The sequence below is a fragment of the Malaya genurostris genome, chromosome 2 (genome assembly GCF_030247185.1).
Source record: "Malaya genurostris strain Urasoe2022 chromosome 2, Malgen_1.1, whole genome shotgun sequence".
Lineage (NCBI taxonomy): Eukaryota > Metazoa > Arthropoda > Insecta > Diptera > Culicidae > Malaya > Malaya genurostris.
This window is the reverse complement of record NC_080571.1, coordinates 99,085,779-99,105,435: the sequence shown is the minus strand read 5'-3', so window position 1 is coordinate 99,105,435 and position 19,657 is coordinate 99,085,779. Positions and strand designations below refer to the sequence as shown.

At 39.3% G+C, this 19,657-nt stretch overlaps 1 protein-coding gene across 3 annotated transcripts in view; it reads right to left on the bottom strand.

Moving 5' to 3' along the window:
- LOC131428336 (voltage-dependent calcium channel type A subunit alpha-1-like) overlaps window positions 1-19,657 on the bottom strand; it is a 182,170-nt gene that overhangs the window by 20,527 nt on the left and 141,986 nt on the right. For 2 of the 3 annotated variants that reach the window (XM_058592229.1, XM_058592232.1), the window contains 18 exons: window positions 19,155-19,627; window positions 10,330-11,179; window positions 9,691-10,254; window positions 9,482-9,625; window positions 9,213-9,414; window positions 8,991-9,155; window positions 8,712-8,822; window positions 8,570-8,653; window positions 8,328-8,510; window positions 8,160-8,251; window positions 3,219-3,369; window positions 3,030-3,157; window positions 2,762-2,964; window positions 2,378-2,696; window positions 2,143-2,291; window positions 1,180-1,380; window positions 955-1,106; window positions 624-886 (listed from right to left, as the gene is read on the bottom strand). In XM_058592229.1, coding sequence (XP_058448212.1) covers window positions 624-886; window positions 955-1,106; window positions 1,180-1,380; window positions 2,143-2,291; window positions 2,378-2,696; window positions 2,762-2,964; window positions 3,030-3,157; window positions 3,219-3,369; window positions 8,160-8,251; window positions 8,328-8,510; window positions 8,570-8,653; window positions 8,712-8,822; window positions 8,991-9,155; window positions 9,213-9,414; window positions 9,482-9,625; window positions 9,691-10,254; window positions 10,330-11,179; window positions 19,155-19,627 — 4,434 coding nt within the window. The remainder of the gene's footprint in view (window positions 1-623; window positions 887-954; window positions 1,107-1,179; window positions 1,381-2,142; window positions 2,292-2,377; window positions 2,697-2,761; window positions 2,965-3,029; window positions 3,158-3,218; window positions 3,370-8,159; window positions 8,252-8,327; window positions 8,511-8,569; window positions 8,654-8,711; window positions 8,823-8,990; window positions 9,156-9,212; window positions 9,415-9,481; window positions 9,626-9,690; window positions 10,255-10,329; window positions 11,180-19,154; window positions 19,628-19,657) is intronic. The other variant, XM_058592230.1, reaches the window with a different exon arrangement.

The window sequence follows — 19,657 nt, the reverse complement described above, 5'->3', positions numbered from 1 at the left end:
ACTACTGGAGCTGAGATGAATGGGGGTTACGCTATAGCAAATCTAAAATTTGCTAAACGTTGCACAGAAAACGATTTACTGCTGTTTTCTACTTGATTGCCCGCCTCAACTTCGTTGTTATTTTGTATGAATGTAATTTAAAAACGAACATGATTTGATTTGTCCTCTCAAAGTGTGATCCGAATTATGGAGAGAATAATCAAAGTACGTCCCATCGAATCTTCAACGAAAAATTGTTTTGATATGAATTTACAAATTGAAATAGCTGAGAAAATAGATCAAAAGATTTTCAGGAATCAGGAGGTCGGAGGAAATTTATTAGGCCTATTATTCGTCACGAAGTTCGACAAACCATCCGAAAAGCTAACCAAAAATTTCGATCAAAAATAGTTCAGAAACGGGACTCAAACCCTCTACTATCGTCTATCCGTGGAAATCGTTTCACGAACTGAACTACTATGATTGTGATAAAATACAACTCAGAAAGTAACCCAATTGCAAACTTTGCGGGGTCAATGTGTGGTTCCATTTTTTCAGTGAGTTTCATTTATCTATAGAAGCGGATTTTTTATGCAGTCACTAGTCAGTTGATCAACCCAAAAAGACCCCACCGTACATATTACCTTTCGTAATCCGTATCTCGGGCGGAGTCCCGCGCCCGCTCCAGTTCTCGCTCAATCTCGAACAGCTCCCGTTCCGTGTCTCGGAACACGTACCGTGAACCGTAGTCCCGTTCCCGTTCGCGTAACCGTTCCCGCTCTCGGTCCCGCTCGCTTTCCGTGTGATGGTAGATACGAGGATCGCGCGAAATTTCGCCACGCGAATTAGGCAATGAATGAACACCGTATGGCAACGAGTGAGTATTTAGCGATAGATGGAGACTCTGCTAAAAATGGGAGTGAGCACAGTGAGCTGCCTTCGATGTCCCGAGTAGAGTAAGGGTAGAGTACTTACATGCGTAGGACTAGTGTTTAACCGCGGGAAATTAATATTAGTTGACTTTAACTGTAACGTTGTTGGTTTAATTGGTCTTGGTGGCAGTCTTCTTCCGAAATCTCTGTGTGATTGTAATACTGGATAAGTGTGCTGGATGTATGGGCGCGTTACTGGAAAACAAAAAACAAATGGATGGTTTTGGATCTAGTCATGTGAGGTTGTTTGAGCGATAAAAGAACTTACAAACTTCCTCTCTGAATCGCTCGCGCTCCCGTTCCCTCAGCTCCTGTAAACGGGCTGGACTGGGCGACCGTGACCGTTGGCACAGACTCGTTGTCCCGTACGGGTGTATCCTTCGGTTATGGCGATGATGGGCACTGATCTGTGTATCCAGCCTCGTCGGCGAGGGTGAGCGTGCCGGGCTGGTGGCTACGGACCAGGAACCTTTATATTTTTAAAATTTCAAATCTCTGTACATTGTGTGTGTACTGTGTATGTATCTATATTCATTTTCTTGACTAATACGACTAGCGCTATCCGGTGCAGCAACAGACGCCTAAATACGCCGTTGGCACGCAATACAGAGTTCATGCGCGCTAGTTGAGCACGAGCAACTTGAAACAGACATGTATGTAAAAATTGCGCTAATTTGGAAAATGGGCACCGTGAATTGCTATTTGGTTGGTGTGTTTGGTACAGGGCATGCTGGTGATAAATTCTACAAACTCGCACAAATTGCAATCGCTACTAAACTATGGGATCGGATTAAATTCTTGGCGATGGGATTTGTTTCGGAAGTCAATGGTAACTCTGCTTGGTCTGTGAGTACTGACTGACATATGATCAAAAGCTTTCGGTTTCATGCGATTAAAATGCAAAAGGATGACTTTGGCAGTATCATCAGACTCAAACAATCTCGCAAAGTTGACACCATATTTCGTAACGCCGCAAATCAGAATTGGGAAACCATGCTTCAGCCTTGCGTTAAAATGAATGAGTTAAGGACTGCTGGCCGTTATTTAATTCCTGATACCGTTCCAAACCTTGTTCGTACAGTGTCGAAACGACGAGTCGCTTCCAGCTTAAAAACGACAAAAAGTGGTATTCGAAATCGTCACTGATTTCTTGACTCCAATCAGGAAAATAAATATAGTCACAATGGAGGGAATGGATTCTGTGAATGGTGCAAATGCAAATGCAAAATACCTCTATCGAATCTATAGCGCCCATAGTGGTGCCTACCAATAATGTGATCCCTACGTGCAATCTCCACCACATTGGACACTGTCTCCGAAAATCCAATATCGTGATGCAGATGTCGCGGGCTAGGCGATCGTTCCAGCGCGGAGCCACGTCTATGAAAACGAAAAACATAAAGCAAGTTAACGAAATGTGTACTCTACCGGATTCTCGCAGCTTCTCTGAAAAGTAGAAATCATACTGTATACTAGGTGACCTTCGATGTCCGTTCCGATGGTCGTGCGGGGGATGCAGATGTCCATCGTCGATGTACGCTTCCTGAATTTCGTGACTCTTGCGATCCTGCAGATCTGGTGCATCGCACTCCAGCTGTATGCACTTGTTGTTGCGCCACGTCTCCAGCAGCAAGATTCCGGCATAAAGTTTCCCTACCGTCATTTTTCCAGTGTTCAACACATCCTTCGGAGGTACCAACAGATCTATCATTTTCTTTGCTTGTATAGGCCAAATTTGTTTGATGGTCCCTCTTAGCTCACTGTCGGCTTGATCCATTTCTTCGGCTGTTGGAGATCAAATGAATTTGTCATGCCATGGGAATTTCAAAATTATGTTATTTGAAACGTACCAGGTCGCATTTTTATACTGAGATTTTCGCGAATCAACGCGAATAACGTCGTCGTGAAACTGACTCTGCCTTCCTCGTCCACCGGCATGTTCATTCGTATCAATTTCTTGTAAGCCAACCGATTCGGACATTTGTGTCCAAAACCCAGCGGTGGGGCCATGTTTTTCAACATGTCAAACATTTCGGTGAAATGCAGTTTACCCCTGTGAAAAACGTAAAAAAATGTTTTGGAAGAAACAATTAAACAATCTACGGACAAACAACTTACGAAGCCGACGGATCGTACTCTGCCCAAATTCTAACAAACTCGTCCAGATGATGGGCTCCCAGAATACTGGAATCTCGCGTCAGATAGTCGAAGTTGTCCATAATAACGGCAACGAACAGATTCAACATCTGAAATTATCGTGTATATCAACGAAAATGATGCTTTGAAATTCATAATAACAATTATTACCAAGAATGAACAGAAGAAAATAAAGGATACGAAATATCCGTAGGCCAGGGTCGATCCGCAGGTCTCGTTTGGTTTGTCAGCGCGCGGATCACACGGTCTTCCTTTTAGACACGCTAACATAATATTTGGCCACGATTCTCCCGTTGCACATCTGGAATTAGAATTGATTTCATGAGTTCGGTTGTTTCTATGTATGTTTCATTGAAGAATTTAGGATCTAATACGTTATTGAACAAAATTTTATGCTGTTTACTACCATTGGATCCGAAATGGAATTGAATCTACGATTCAAAAATGTTGATGAGTTTAAATCCTAAAAATCCGTGGAGTAAATTTTCAGTCCGTTCAACAGTAACCGAATATTCAAAACTGTTCAATCTAAAGATTTGAAACATTTTTCCCACTAAACTGAAATTTAATATTAAATGCACAGCACTATTCCGTTCAAAAAGCATTTCATTAAGGTTAATTCACATACAAGCTGAACTTGGCCGATCAAACCATTTTTGTTAGTTACAGAACTTGTTTTATTATTGGGTTCCGTGGTCATCCTTTTTTTTTGGGAAAAAGATTCCACTTAACAAGGATTTGCTTGAGAAATAAATTGTAATAATTGTGTGGCACTTTGTTGGCAGCTCGTTTTTCGAGCTTCACCGTCTGTGTTGATGCTAACAGTATTGTCGTGAGTGGTCATTTTGTCTTTGTTTTTCGTATTTGAGATCGTGGCACATCGACTGTAGTTTCTAGTCGAGTCAATAATGAACGCGTTTTTGGTTCAAGAATACTATGCTCACTACCTACCGGTGCTGAACGACTATACTTGTCTTTGGTTGAAGGTGTCTTTTTCGCAGTTTCATTGCAGTTTTTACGGACGAGAGCAGATTGTTAATAGAACTTATCTACATCCTATGAATTGCGCATCTTTTCATTTTGTGGCGGCTATGATGGAAATGAGTCAAGTATAGATACATTTAAAAAATGAGGTTAAGATTACGAGTAATTCAACTCGAGATCCCAACATTTGAACAAATTTTCAAAACGATCGAAATTCCACCAAGTTACGTCTAGAATGTCAATACAAGATCTGAATTTCGTGCATACAAGATTCAAAACTTAACAAACTAGCGAAAGAAAACTGTTGCCAAGACCTGTTCAAGTTCGCCAGATACAGTTACTGTTTGATATAAGACAAATCATGACAGGCCATCAATGGTTAAATTTACAAGATAAGATAAAATTACTATTTTGGCTTGATTTAGCATTATTCCACTATTCTAAAATTGTGCTTCCCTTGAGAGTGATAGAACTCGAAGGAAAGATATGAAGACCGGGCAAAGAGACGTAACCATCATCAATAAGTGTTAGCTGCGAGAGCTGCATCAATCACAAACTCTACAAAGGTTTTCTGTAGAGAACGAAGGAGTTCCGAGGGGAAATTTATGGGGTTTGCTTCTAGATAAATAGACGTGTTGCGACTGTCATTAGGACTTTCTAAGGATTCCATAACCAGCTGAAATCCCGTAGTTAACATACACATATACAAATTGTTGATACTCCCTGTGGCCCAATCTGATGAGTATTTGAAGAAATCAGATATTCGAATACTCAGCGAGTTTAAGAGAAAAACTTCTGCCCTTAATATTCGGTGGTAGATAAGTGAATGGATAATGGCACAGACGCATGAATCATGAGATATATTTGACGTGACGAATGATTTAAATTTAAAGTCACGTAAATAAAATAATGAATGCATGAATGACATGTACACCCAAACATCCGCTTACGTACACTTTTTTTTACGATGCCCCCTTTTACTTAACTTTTTTTACGAACCAAAGGGTGTAGCCGGGTTTCCATATACTAACTGCCCCCAAACACAACAAAAACTGATATACGTTGTTCGAAAGAGTTTATATCGGAGATGAATTTTCCAAAGTTTTAACCCTTTAACTGGTTGGTGGAGTTAGGGTGGTTCTTCTGATTTTCATTCTATTAAATTTTTCAAAAACCTCTTTAGCAAAAAAGTTGAAAAAAATAAGGAATATTTTTGGAGTTATGCGAAACATTTCTGATTTTTTTCAGAATATTTCAACATATATTTCATGTGAAAAAATTTTTAAAAATTTTCGATTTTTTTTAATCGCACTTACAATTTTGGTACCACTCTAGATTTTACATCAAAAATAAATCATTTATAAGCTCATTACACTGTATTTTGTTTCAGATTTTTGAAAAATGTGTACGGGTATAACATCAGACTTTAAAAAATAAATTATTCGGAAAAGCATGCGTCTCCATCAAATTGTCATCACCCGATGGAGACGCATGGTATTTATTTCTAATATCATGTATCACATGGCCTTAGAACTAAATACCATGCGTTCCCATCTACAACTTGGGTTCAGGGCTTAAGGAAGAATTTTCATAAGGAAGGACCAGTGAGAGGAACATGAATCAGAACTAATGAATTGACATTCCTAGATACCAAGCGCAAAATCAAAGAAAATCCAAAACAAGCGAAATCTAAAAAACTAACCGTTTTAAGGTAACGTGTTCGTCTAGGTTCTGTATTACATGGTATGAATAGCCAAGTTGCCTAAAACTGCTCAACAAGACAGCTAAAGTCAAACGGCTTAAGCTCATAAACACGGATTAATCAAACCGGGATCGGACTGATAGTAAATCCATCGAAACAAAATGTATGAGAGGAAAAGGCTTTAAAATATAAAACCTTCCCTTTTGAATAATAGCGCGTGGCGACGGCATCGTGGTGGTTTATCATTTCGTGCATTCATTCATTTATGACCACGGATAAGGATATAAGAAAAGTAATACGTCACCATAAAAATTTAATCAACGGCGTATAAACCACGGGTTTCAAAAGTTGCTTGAAAATCCACCTGTCATACGTACAGCTGAAATTGGACAGCTACGACCCACATTATCGAAACGACGGAATGAGCAATGAATTCTTACTCGACTGCATGATTTTTTAGTGCTCGATTGGTTCAGTGCTAGAATTTTCGCCTGAGTTGGCTGCTCGATCAACCTGATTGACAGTGACATTGTAAATGTCATTGAATATTGGTTCGTTTTATGAATGTGTTAGTGTAAAATTTAGTCGACTTAAGCCATTTCACTACACTCGTACGCGGTATCCGAGTCTTGAATGGCTGACAAAGAGTGGTCATAGTCTGAGCTGTTTGGAGACGACTTCTAGATACAGAATAGACGGGCTTGAATTGGTACATAAGAGAAGTACTCTATGAAAGACCAGAAAAAGACCAGCAAATGCGATAAACTATATTTGCGAAAGCCTATAAAGTTCGATTTTTATATATAGCTTAGTTTCTCATTCATTCTCAGTTAATACATATTTCGATTAAAGCAATAAAACAATACGATTTTCCGAAACTGTTTAATAAAGGGGTCTTCTTCAGGAAATAGCAAAAAACTGAAATAATTAAGTTTTTTTGCAATGATTGAGCGGAAACATATAATGTAGAAGCTAAATGAATGAAAAACTAACAGAGAAGATGATTCAATGGAAAAAGATACGCTTAGAGACAGGACTCGAACCTGCGTTCTTATTCATTCCGTGCATACGCGCTACCATTTCGCCACTCTGAATCTTGTTTTAGTCACTCTAAAACACCAGTCAGACACAGTAGCACGTACATCGAACATGGTCTACATCCTGGCCGTCACCCGACCGATACCTTATATCCAAACATCTTCTCTGTCCATCAAACACTAGTCTTCTCGCTTTATACCTATTTCTCCGATCAAGCATTGAGTAGGAGAGTGTATTTATAATCGCTTGTCACCTTCTTTTAATGGTGCCAGTCGCTGGCTGGACATCGTCAGCGACAGACCCCTATGAAGGTAGTATTGATTGTCTGCCCTGTCCTACCAGACTGAAAATCAAGCCGCAATTGTTTTTAACGTAATTGAAATACTTCAATGCTTTTGCTATACACGTTTAAGTTGAAAGATTTCGATTCTATTGGTAGTTAGATTATATAAATCCTTTCACAGATCACTGAGCTATGAGCTTTAAAAATACGAGCAAGGCAAACGCGCCTTATGGATTATCTTCTTTGATACTCCTTTATACCAAACATTTAAGAAAAGTTTAAATTTGAATTATTTGAGATTATGTCACACAACTGATAATTTTATCATAAAACTGTGATCATATTTCCGATGGCGTGTAGGAAAAATTATATTGATTCGTTAGTTACAACAAGAGATATTCACGATCAAAAACTTGTCACTCTCTCAGAGGGTAAATTTTGAAAAAGTACCCCATAGTAAAGTAAGTCGTATTCACGACAAAAAACTTTCGTCGTTAAAGTAATGTCCCCAGCCCTTAAGACTTTAGTTTACATATTTCGGACTGTTCGATTTTGAGTCTAATATTTTCTGATTTAGTCTGTATAGATTAAGTGTGGTAGGTTAATTCCGATATATCGCAAGCTTCAAACGGTCCAGTTTGTGTTGAGTCATATGGAAACAACTCATACTAAATTATCCATTTCCTGTCTCACAAAAGGCATATCAAAACTACCTTTGTTGTTGGCCTTAGTTTGATCCCCGTTTGAGTTGCTTCACTAAACACCAATTTTAAATGTCTTAAATAAACAACTTGTCCTTTTACAGCTATCGATTAATATGAATTATGAAAGAACTGCGAGACACTGTTGAGCTTCCCTCTAAAGCTAACGTATTATTATAGAACAAACCCATATTTGGCATATTTGACCCAAAAATCACGGATATATTTTCCTTCAATCTGAAATTTATTTTTATTCCTCCTTCACCATCAGGGGAATTAAGTGAAGCTATGGTAAGGTACAAATTCAGTACAATCAAAATGGGCCTCTACAGCAAAAATTTAATCATGATCCGTGTGAAAAAAAGTTATCCACTAAGACTCACCTAAACAGCAACATCAGACCGTCCAGGAACGATCTGAAATTATTGTGACGACTGATGGCAGTATCCGCATCTAATTCTATATTCCCGAACACCTGAATCGAGGGAATGATTATTGTTTTAATGTTTCATCATCATTTTTTCGAACGAATCCTAAGTTTTGTGACGCACCTGCATTCCAATGATTGCATAGATAAAGAACAGCATCGCTATCAGCAAGCATACATAAGGCAGTGCTTTGAAAGATTGAACGAAAGTCCACAGCAGAATGCGGATGGTATCACCTTGACGGAGCAGTTTGATCAAACGGGCAGCTCGGAACAATCGCAAAAATCCAACGTTGAAAGAATTTTCCTGAAACAAGACGAATGATTTGATGATTTCTGTTGAAACAAGCTTCACGGCTGCCTTACCCAAAGAAGTAGAATGAGTGCATCCACTATACTACCAATTACGGTGATCAAGTCGAAAACATTCCACGCATCTTTGAAAAAGTTCTGTAATTTTACAAATTTTATAGCATGCGCATTTGAAAGTTTCACGAATAAAATGTACCCTTGCTCCAAATCCAATTATTTTAAGAACCGTTTCTACACTAAACATCCCGGTGAATATCATGTTGAGGTACTTCATGAAGTTTTCTAATTTTTTGTTCTGGTCGTGACACTGAAAAAAGAACATCGAACACTCACTAATACTGCCACACAAAGGCACGATGGGAGCCGGAGAGAAAGAGCTAGGCAATGTGCCAAACACGTGCTTATTGCGCATACGCAGCACGTGTCATTACTGTTGCGTACCTTCTGGTACCCGAAGGGGGGAACTCATACTCACCTTCATCATAAGCAATAGAGTATTGAACACAATCAGTGACATAATAAAGTATTCGAAGGGTGCCGATACGATGATTCGCCATACGGTGTATTTAAATCCGGAATGTTTGGTGGGAATGTACCGTTCCAGTGGTCGGGCACCGATCGTGAAGTCGATACAGGATTTCTGTGGAGAAGTTTTAATTGTATTTATTTTCTTTTCAACGCAGTATAATAAGCATACCTGGTTCTTATCAATTTCACCGTCCTGCAGTTCCGCTTCTCCCTGCTCCTGAAATGTGATGATAATCAAGGCAACGAAAATGTTCACGAAGAAGAATGGAAACACTACGAAGTACACGATGTAGAAGATGGACATTTCGATGCGAAAGTTTTGTATTGGTCCCTCATCCTCGTAGGTAGCTGCCATCGAATTCTGGAGAACTCTAAAAAAAGTGAAACAAATGATTGGTGCGCTCAACAGAGGAAACAAATTGAAAGGCAACAACTTACTGTGGCCATCCTTCGCCGGTTTGCACAGCAAACAACGTCAACATGGCGGTTGCTACATTGTCATAGTTGAAGTACTGGGTTCTCCATTCCCGTTTGGCAGCACGTGGTAGTCCGTCCACATCTTCGAAAACGAAATACGAACCTCTGCGGAAGCATTGAGATAAATCAAATTATGCTTAATCTTACAAGCCCGTTCCCCCTGAACTTACTGGCAGTCGTGGAAATTGTGTTTGCTGTCGTCGGTACAGTAGAAGAACTTTCCGTTGAATAACTGTACCGCGATGACAGCGAAAATGAACTGGAACAGAATGTACACAATCAGAATGTTGATGACATTTTTCAGCGAACCGACGACGCAATCGAAGACCGCCTTGAGTTTCGGAACTCGTTTGATTGTTTTCAAAGGGCGCAGTACGCGAAGCACCCGAAGGGACTTGATTGTGGACAGATCGGCTCCGGCATCACTGCCGCTGATGTCGAATCCTATACTGACGACCGCACAACCGACCACTACGGCGTCCATGATGTTCCAAATTTCGCGCAGGTAGCTACCCGGGTGAAGAATCACCCCCAAATCGATGACCTTCAGCAGTAGCTCAATCGCAAACACTCCCGTAAAAGCGTAATCCACATTGTTCAGTACCAGATTCCGTGGAGCATTCTCCTGGACAGGATCTTCGGCAGCCAGTGCAATCGATGACAACGAGATGACGATCATGATGAAAAAATCGAAGTATCGCAGATTGACCACCCAATGAGCCGCGCGTCGCATTCTGCTCGGTTTTAGAAATGGACATGGTTAGTAATCGGCTTGAAGCGATGGCTTCAAAGGCTAGCAAGCTACTTACGGATTGGTCGATGAAAAGACAAACATACAAGAGTACGGCAGCATAGGTTTCGGGCCTTCCGTTTGTTCTTCCTCGTCCTCTTCCTTCTTTTCGTCTTTCTTAGCTTCCTTCTCTTTCTCCGCTTCCACCTCCTCCGTTGTAGGTGTACCATCTTTGGCTTTTTGAAGTGCTTCCATCTCCTTCTCCAGTTCCATCTGCTGTTTCTCCTTGTCTCGTTCCTGCTGCTGCTCTTCTGCTGCGGTTAGTTCTTGTGCGTTCGCTAAATTGTCGACAGCGATAGCCAAGAATACGTTCAGCAGTGTGTAATTACCGAACAATGTCAAGATGATAAAGTACAGGGAGTAGACCATCCCGCTCTTGTGACCGCCCTGTGAGTTGATTCCGAGATACATGACCTCGTTCCAGTCCTCACCGGTAAGGATCTGGAACACGGTGAGTAGTGCGATGGTGAACGTGTTAAAGTTAGTCGGTGGTGTGCCTTCCGGGAGGATAAACTGCCCTCCGAACAGCTGCATTCCGAGCAGCGCGAATATCAGTATGAACAGAAAGAGCAAAAACAGCAACGAGATAATCGAACGCATAGAACTGAGCAAAGAGATAACCAAGTTACGAAGCGAGGACCAGTACTTGGTGACCTTGAAGATACGCAGCAACCGGAGGGCTCGCAGTACGGAAATACCGAAGGAACCCTCTTTGTAGGCGGACCAAACCACCTCGAAGATTGAACCAGCGATAACGATGCAATCAAACCGGTTGAAGGCCGACTCGAAGTAGATGCGTGGTCCGAGCGCGTAGATCTTGATCAACATCTCGCACATGAATAAGCCTAGGAACACAAATTCGGCGTAGTCTAGAACAAGAAAGAATTCCGCATTCGTAAGTGCATCTAGTGTCTAATGGTGGGAAGTAGGAAGTGGGAATTGGGACGTGGTGGATTGGTTATTGGGACAGCAATCACACAGATGACGGTGAGTTACGAAATTAGACAGGAAGCGTGTTCCCTGCGGAGGTTCGTTCCGTTACTTCCAGGCGAGACTGGCATAGAGAAGGCTAGAAGAATCGTACACGTTTTATTCCGGCAATAGCAATCAGGAAGGGCTAAGTGTAACATAACATAACTAATACTAGTATAACGCTACATATACATATGTATCTAGACTGGATGGCCTCCAGTAATGCTTCGTTTCAACTGGATCACAGGCGGAAGTTGTCTAATGGAACTGGCTACGAGAAATCATCTAGAACAGTTTTCTAAACCATAACGTGCTTTTTCATTTGCTCAAGAAATCTACCATTTGAGGCCTGTTGTTAATTTTGATGAATGTAGGGATTCTCCGAAGTTGTATTTTTGCTTTCAATTTTGGAAGTTAGTTTCTTGTTCAAATTGGTATGTCTTTAGAACAAACAGAACAACGATTAAACGGAACTCTAAGATGATTACAGTAACGTTACAGTATGGCAAGGTGATCTTTTCTTTGTCGATTAGTTAGCATCTTAAACAACTTTCCGTTGATAACATTGCAGAAGATCACACAGATCTGATTTGTGTTTTGAGCTAATAGCTGATACGGTTCGAGGTGCGAGTGACAGTGCTTCACCGGCTGTGTATTTGCGCCGGGCACTGTTTCATCAAATTACCGATGAGAAAGGATTTCTTTCCATCTCCCGCTAGCTCGATGGAAGAACAGTTTTACGGATATTTTATCCTCACTTTTTTCATCAGAGTTAAAAAAAACCGAGAGTGGGTTATCAGTAGAGAACGTGCAAAGATCGTGCAATTGAGAAGCACGCGCGTAGTATAAGAAGAATCAGTAGTATAAGAAGAAGGTGGTGCGATAACGAATGTTTTGAAAAATCGTTCGGATATATTCCGGAAACGGGGCGTGTACCATTAACAGTGTTGGTGATTGCCGAAAATTTTACAGAAGCTGCTATATTGCTATCTGTATTGTATACAACATTTTTAATCCGGTAGAAGCTGCTACAAGAACTAGAGTGCATGAACCGCGAGCGAATTTTTCTACATTTCATACTCTGAGTATTACACGGCCCTTAAAAAATTTCACAGTCTGATGATGATCGTTGCTGTGTGGAATTTCCCAAGAGAGAATCGCAAGTTGACAATTATCGCAAGAAATCGAATCGATGATTCAACTTGATGATTCTCATACTAGGTTGCAATATTTCAAAACTCTTGTGTGGAGCGTTCACAGACATTTTCATAGACACAACTTATACAAAGGTTATATGCACATAGAATAAGCGGCAATAGTGAAATGATTCTATCGCAATTATCAACTGCCTGTATAGAATCGGATCGCGAAACGAGAATAAACCGTTTGTTGCTTCAGAGAGAATCCCCACAGCAGCGTGCTAACCTTTGATTCTCAGAAATGTCACCGAAAGAAATTCGCTCTCGCACTGGTGTCGATTCTATGTTAAATGAGCCATGCCGGGTTTTTGTTGTTGCGATGATATCGGTCTCTCTTTGATGGCACTGATTCAATCGTATGAAGAGTTGCTGGTGAGCGTTCTTTGATACGATAAAAGCCATCCTTGACCATTAAAATTAACGTAAACATTTGATGCAAACATCGTTTCGAATGTGGCTCCAATTTTTATATCAAAATCACAAAATCTATCGAACCTTTTCAGAAAGTCATTCAAAAAATGGCTCAGAGCAAATGTATTCATATTCATTCAAGTTTATATAGATATGTGGGAAACTTTTCAATATATCATTGCTAAATACAATCCAGGTGTGAAATGTGAATAGTGGTTTTTCAATTCTTGTGAGATTTCTGAGTAAGAAAACATTCGTGAGCAGATGATAACTTAAGTGGTGTTACGATCAAAGATTGGTCGAATAAAAATGAGTAAATTGTTTCAATGTTTCATTAGAAATTTAAATCATGTCTATATTTTCAATTCAATCCATACAAAATATAGATCTTCTAATTTCTTTATTACATCAGTAACAGTTAATTTGGCCATTTAGAAAATTTTGCGAGCGAAGGAATAATTTTTCGTGATACACAAGCAAAATTTAGTAAGGCCTTTTCCACAGTCGAGCAGAAACTATCAAAATTTCTGGTCTATGAAACATTGTTGAAAAATATGCACTCTAAAAAATTTTGAATTTTACAGGTGACTTAATCCCTCATACGATGTAATTCATAAATACCTAATTTGTCAAATGGCGGAACATTTTATTTGTAATGACTTAATGTTAGATGAGCTTGAATTTTACTGGTTTCGACTGTAACTTGCATTCTGCTAGCAGGTTCGACTGTATAAATTTAAATGCACCAGCCAAGCAGATGCATGCTTCTGTGGCTCAGTCGATTAACAAACGTACTTGCGATCCAATAATTCTCGGTTCAAGTAGCGGTGGTTGCTATCAGTATTCTTTTTTTTTATTTCAATGAATTTCATGTCATGGAGTCTTAGACACAATATTAAATGTTCTTCGACGTAAATTTGCGTGAACTGCGACGCTCCATTTATGTGCATCTAATCACAGGGTTTCTTTTAAGTGTGTGGTATAGCGATTCCGTCTTCATACCTTTCGAAGAAAGATTCAATGTGCAGTTTTGGTTACCAAACAGTGATATCACTTAATTATTACTGAGCGGGAAGACTATCGAGTTTTTCTAATAATCATAGAACCAATTACTAAAACAAATAACAATCATGCACGTGTTTATCACCACAACATATTTTTCGTCTCAATTTTACCTTTGGAAGACTGCAAGTCGCAAATAAACTGTTTGTTCTCAAATGTTTTTGTTTGTGTTTCCATTTTCCATATTACTTATATTTTCATAAAATTTATTAGAAGATTCTGTGAAGATTTTTTCAATCTTGAATAAAATAAGAAACTCCCTTTGGATATAAACTAATATTAACCTTTTCAATTTGCAAACGGTTATGTCAAGTTTGTAAGAATGTTTCTTTATTTTGCATCGTCGATGATTAAACACACTTTACCCTATAGCTCTTGAACCGGAAGTCGGACCCAGATGAAATTAAACAGCAACCTATGAGACTATAAGAACTTTTATTTGAGCCTGTATGTGGAATCTCTGAGAAAATTGAGCGAGTCTCGTTTTTAACTTTTTGACCTCTATTTCCGGTACTTCTGGAACCAGTTTAGCCGAAGTCGGTTCGTTTAGTAAGTAACTAATGTAGCCTACAAATTGAATCAGTTTTAAGTCAAACCTAGAAGAATTTTATCCTTTTTTGCATCGTCGCTCTAAATGACTGTGTGAAATTCAATAGCAACTTATGGGACTACGAGAATTTTTATTTTATGAGTGACATTATTTGACACACATACACACACAGACACATACATTGCTCAGCTCGATGAACTGTGTCGAATGATATAGAACACTTAGCCCTCTGGGCCAATTTTCACTTTTCAATTTTTCAAGTGATTGCATAAACTTTCTATATGAGAAAGGCGATAAGTGTACTTTTATAGAAAAAGATCGTTATCATGATTTTGTAATAACACTAACAAGTAGGTACAAATTGGACAAAAGAATTTTAAAATTTACATTTTTTTCACCAGGAAAATATAAATTTTAATGTGGCAACCCTACACGCTATACGAAATTGAACAAAGCATGCTGCGAACGGAGCAAAGCCGCACATACCGTCGCGTACTAGTTTTGCATCGTCATTTTGAATGACGATTGGAATGTCACGCATCGCTTTATAATTTCGGAACCAGAAGTCGGACCTGAATGAAATTGCCCAGTATTTTAAAGACAATAATAGCTGCAATTTGAATCATGATTGGTGAAAATCGGTTAAACCGTTGCTGAGAAATCGAAGTGAGTTCTTCACTATTACCGGTGCTTTTGGAAGCGGAAACCGGGGACTAGTAGTCCCAAAGTAGTTTTATATATTCATTATCTAACAAGGTCTGCCAACTAAATGAATTAAGCAGTGAGTTTTACAAAAATGTGCACCTCGTTTCGCCATCGCTTGTGTAAAAATACACATGAAATTGAAAATTTTCACTAATCGGACTGTTATACCGGTACCGGATTAGGATCTTAATCAACTTTTCGGGAACTTTTTAAAGAATTTGAAGACCTTTTATTTGCTTCCTAGTTTGTGGATATATGTTGAGAAATTTCCGAGACAATTGAGTGCGCATTTTTTAATAAATTTGCACATATTTCCTTGGTATTCCGGAATCGGAAGTCGGATTCAAATGAAATTCAAGAAAATTGTATGAGGCTATCGTACCTTTTATTTGAATCTAAGTTTGTGGAAATCGGTTCAGCCATCTCTGAAAAAACTTGTGTGATTTTTTTTCCTTTTTGTCGTGAATACGACTTACTTTACTATGAGGCGCCTTTTCAAAATTTACCCTCTGAGAGAGTGATAAGTTTTTGATCGTGAATATCTCTTGTTGTTGCTACATGCCATCAGAAATATGATCACAATTTTATGATAAAATTTTCAGTTTTGTGACATAATTTCCTACAATTCAAAATTAAACTTTTCTGAAATGTTTGGTATAAACGAGTATCAAAGAGGATAATTCATAAGGCGCGTTTGACTTTCTCGTATTTTGAAAGCTCATAGCTCAGTGATCTTTGAAAGAATTTATATAATCTAACTACCAATAGAATCGAAATTTTTCAATCTAAACGTGTATAGAAACATCATTGAAGTATTTCAATAGTATACTATTGAAAAACCTGTCTAATTTTACCCATGTCAACATCAGTCAATCAGAACGCGTTCTGATGAAGAGAACAAAATATCTGCTGCAGTACAACAAATCGTTCGAGAAAAATGTTCCGAACAGTGCTTAATATCGTAGTGAGTTCCACAATTTGGTCCTTCTGAAAGGAAGGATTGAATCCCGTACAGCATCCTAAGAGTTTCCTTCAATGAAATGCAAATCCATAATGAAATAATCGACATCAAAATTCTATATGCTGCTATATTTAGGCCGTTAGGACCGCCCGTTAGTGAAAAAGTTACAAACGAAATCACGTTAAAAGAAACCTCTTAACAAAAATTGGATCAGTTAGGATTCTATCGCCACTGTGAGCAGATATATTGTGTGTCGTTTGCAAAGCTAATTTCGCTTCCGACAAGAGCGATTACGTCACAGCTGTCAGTTGTTTGCATTGACAAAAAAACAACGATAATAGAACAACGGTGGAGAGCATCACACAAAACCAGCCGTTCTAATGGCTCTAAAAGTTTTCTAAAGAACTATTAGGATTTTTTGCTCGCAAATCGAAGGTAAATATCCCCAATTTAGTGAAAATCTGAAACTGTTTGATTAGATTTGTGCAATTTTCGCTGTGTGAAATTCACAGTAATCGAGATCAAGTGAAGCCCTCTTTGTTTTTGCGAAAAATGTGAAATAGGGAATGCTTGCATAATTCATACAATTGATCAACTAATTGATATTTGGAAGTATTAAGGAACATGTCAGTTGTTTTCGTATTCACGACATCCAGTTATGTCTCTGACATTACCCATCCACCTTTTTTTGGTGCATATCACCCTGTAATTCCGGAACCGAAAGTTGGATCCAAATGAATCTCGGGAATTTTGTATGGGACCTTTAGGCCTTTCATTTGAATCTAAGTTTGTGAAAATCGGTGCAGCCATCTCTGTGAAAATAGAGTGATATTATTTGATACACACATACATACATACAAACACACACAGACATTTTGTGATCTCGACGAACTGAGTCGAATGGTATATGCCAGTCGGCCCTCCTGGACTCGGTTGTAAAGTCGGTTTTCACAGCGATTGGATAGTCTTTCTATATGAGAAAAGCAAAAAGAACGTATTTGATCAGTGCATGGCCGGTGTGGTTAAAATTTTAGTTTATCCCCTGTGATCCAATTCCGCACGCAAAACTTATCGAGCCTTTCTTTTGCCAATCATCCCTCTTTAATTCTCTGGCTGAGCAATGATATGTGACATTTTTGTTGTGTCTCTAAAGACGTCTATTTTGTTTACCAAATGTTTGCTCGAAAGGATTTTGAATTAACATTAAATTTTAAATACAAAGTTCATGAATTTCATTCGGATCCGACTTTCGGTTCCAGAATTACTGGGCGATATGCACCAAAACAGTGAAAATAATGTCACTAAATTTTCTCGGAGATGGTTCAACTGATTCTTACAAGCTTAGATTCAAATTGAAGCTCTCTTGGTCCCCTGCAAATTTCCTGGATTTCATTTGGATCTGACTTCTGGTTCCGAAATTACGAGGTAATATGCACCAAAAGAGTGAAAATAATGTCACTTGATTTTCTCGGAGATGGAAAATCCAATTTCACGAGCTTAGATCCAATCAGATGTCAGTAACTATTGTCGAACATGACTCAACTGACTTTTATCATCTTAGATTCGACTAGGAGATCTTCAGATACCATGAGAATATCCCGGTTATTCTTGTTGTAGCATGTGAAAGACAAGGAATAATATGCAAAAGGCATCATTACATCACTAGTTGGATTAAAACAGGTTTTAAAAATCAGTCTTAGTTTCAAAATTTCATCTAAATCAGCGCTTGAGAAATATTATTACTCTGGAATTCCTGGAATTGCTCGACTGGCGTCGACGAGTAAGGATAGAGCAAACAAATACGGTTTATGCACCAAGCCGCCAAGATTAGCTGGCTTACGACAAGTATTTTTTGCAAATAAAATCTAGATAAATTGGTATCATTCGTTATTTAAGCGATTTACGAGATCAGAAATTTCCGGTTTATACCTACTATTTTAAGATTAATATATGAATCGGCGGTACAACTTATTCAGTAAAATGACCTGCGACAACATGAACCAACTGTCGAAATGCAATGTTTCCAGATTGTCTCTTCGTGTAGCATGATCGTGCGTTTTGCGTTTCTATATGTCAGGCACTACATTTGCTGTGGGAATCAATGCTTAATGCTGTTATTGGTGCTACATAGAAGGAAGAGTTCCGCCCGGTCCTCTCACAGAAAAGACGTGAATAGTTTCGAACCGTGTATATTTTTTCTGAGAACAAACCTCTAGAAGGCCTAATACCAAATCCAATAGAGTATAAAAAACAGCTGATCGTGCCAGACAAGTTCTAGTTTTTATCAAGCTATGGAAAAAGACGAGTCTCGTGTCCTGATAAAACATTGTATTGTGAAATTGAATAATTGGTGGTACGGATTGCTCCACCATCCCCCGTAATCCCCAGATCTGGCCCCCAGCAACTACTGTCTATTTTCTAACCTGAAAAGGTTTCTACAGGGAAAGAAAATTTCGTCGAATTCTGAGGTCATTGCACAAATGGTGGCCTATTTTGAAAGACCTATGGATCAAGTGTATCGCTCTAGATGGATATTATACTGAAGAATAAGAAAGTTTTTACGGTAAAAAATCGACTTTATTTGTTAGGCACGGGATTTCTCGTTCCACGTAGTATGAGAATGTGAAATTCGGTATCAGCTATCAGCCAGAACATTGATGCATTGTCGCAAGAAAGTTGAACATATGTATTGACTACCAAATGTTATTGTGAAACAGGAAACTCTACCAATACTCAAAACACACGTCAACACCATTTGGTAACGAACGGAAAGTTCTGCACGTCACAGAAGTTAAACCATGAAGTGCACCACTCGTCGCAATGTGCCAGCAAACCCGACAAAGAAACTATCACCTGCCTGTGTTCGGTGCAAAAAATACTATTGAATAATGAGAACAATGAGAACAGTGAAACACTTAGCTCGCGGTTTTTTTTATGAATCCAATGACAGTGGGTCGTGTCCACGGCGTCAAGAGAGTACTCACATAAAAACATCGACAGCCACGGTGGCTGCCCGTAGTGTTCCACCGCCACGCATATGGTGTTCAGAAACACCAGCACTATCACGAACCAGTAGAACCATTGCGTTTTCACCGTGTGCCTAATGCAATAGCGGAAACGCTTCTCGGCCTGCCAGAAACCGGACTTGGCTGGTTTCTTCTCCTTCTTGAGGATACCCTCGTCTCCGGACTCGGTGGTGGCTTCTTCGTCATCCGTCTCGGAAGACTTCGATTTGCCTAGGTTTTTCAGCTTTTTCCGTTTTGCGGCCGCCTTCTTCCGGGCTTCCATTATGTACATCCGTTCCTCATCGGTTGTGCGATCCTCTGCCAGAATGATTTCTTCGGCTTTGCAGATCCATTCGACGAACCCATTCAGCTCTTTTTCCAGCTGCTGCTGACGGCGCAGCTTCAGAAACTCCTGTCGATTTTCGACCTTTTCTCGCTCTCGAGCAAATTCACTGGAAAAAAGATGGGACTTGCGTTAGTTG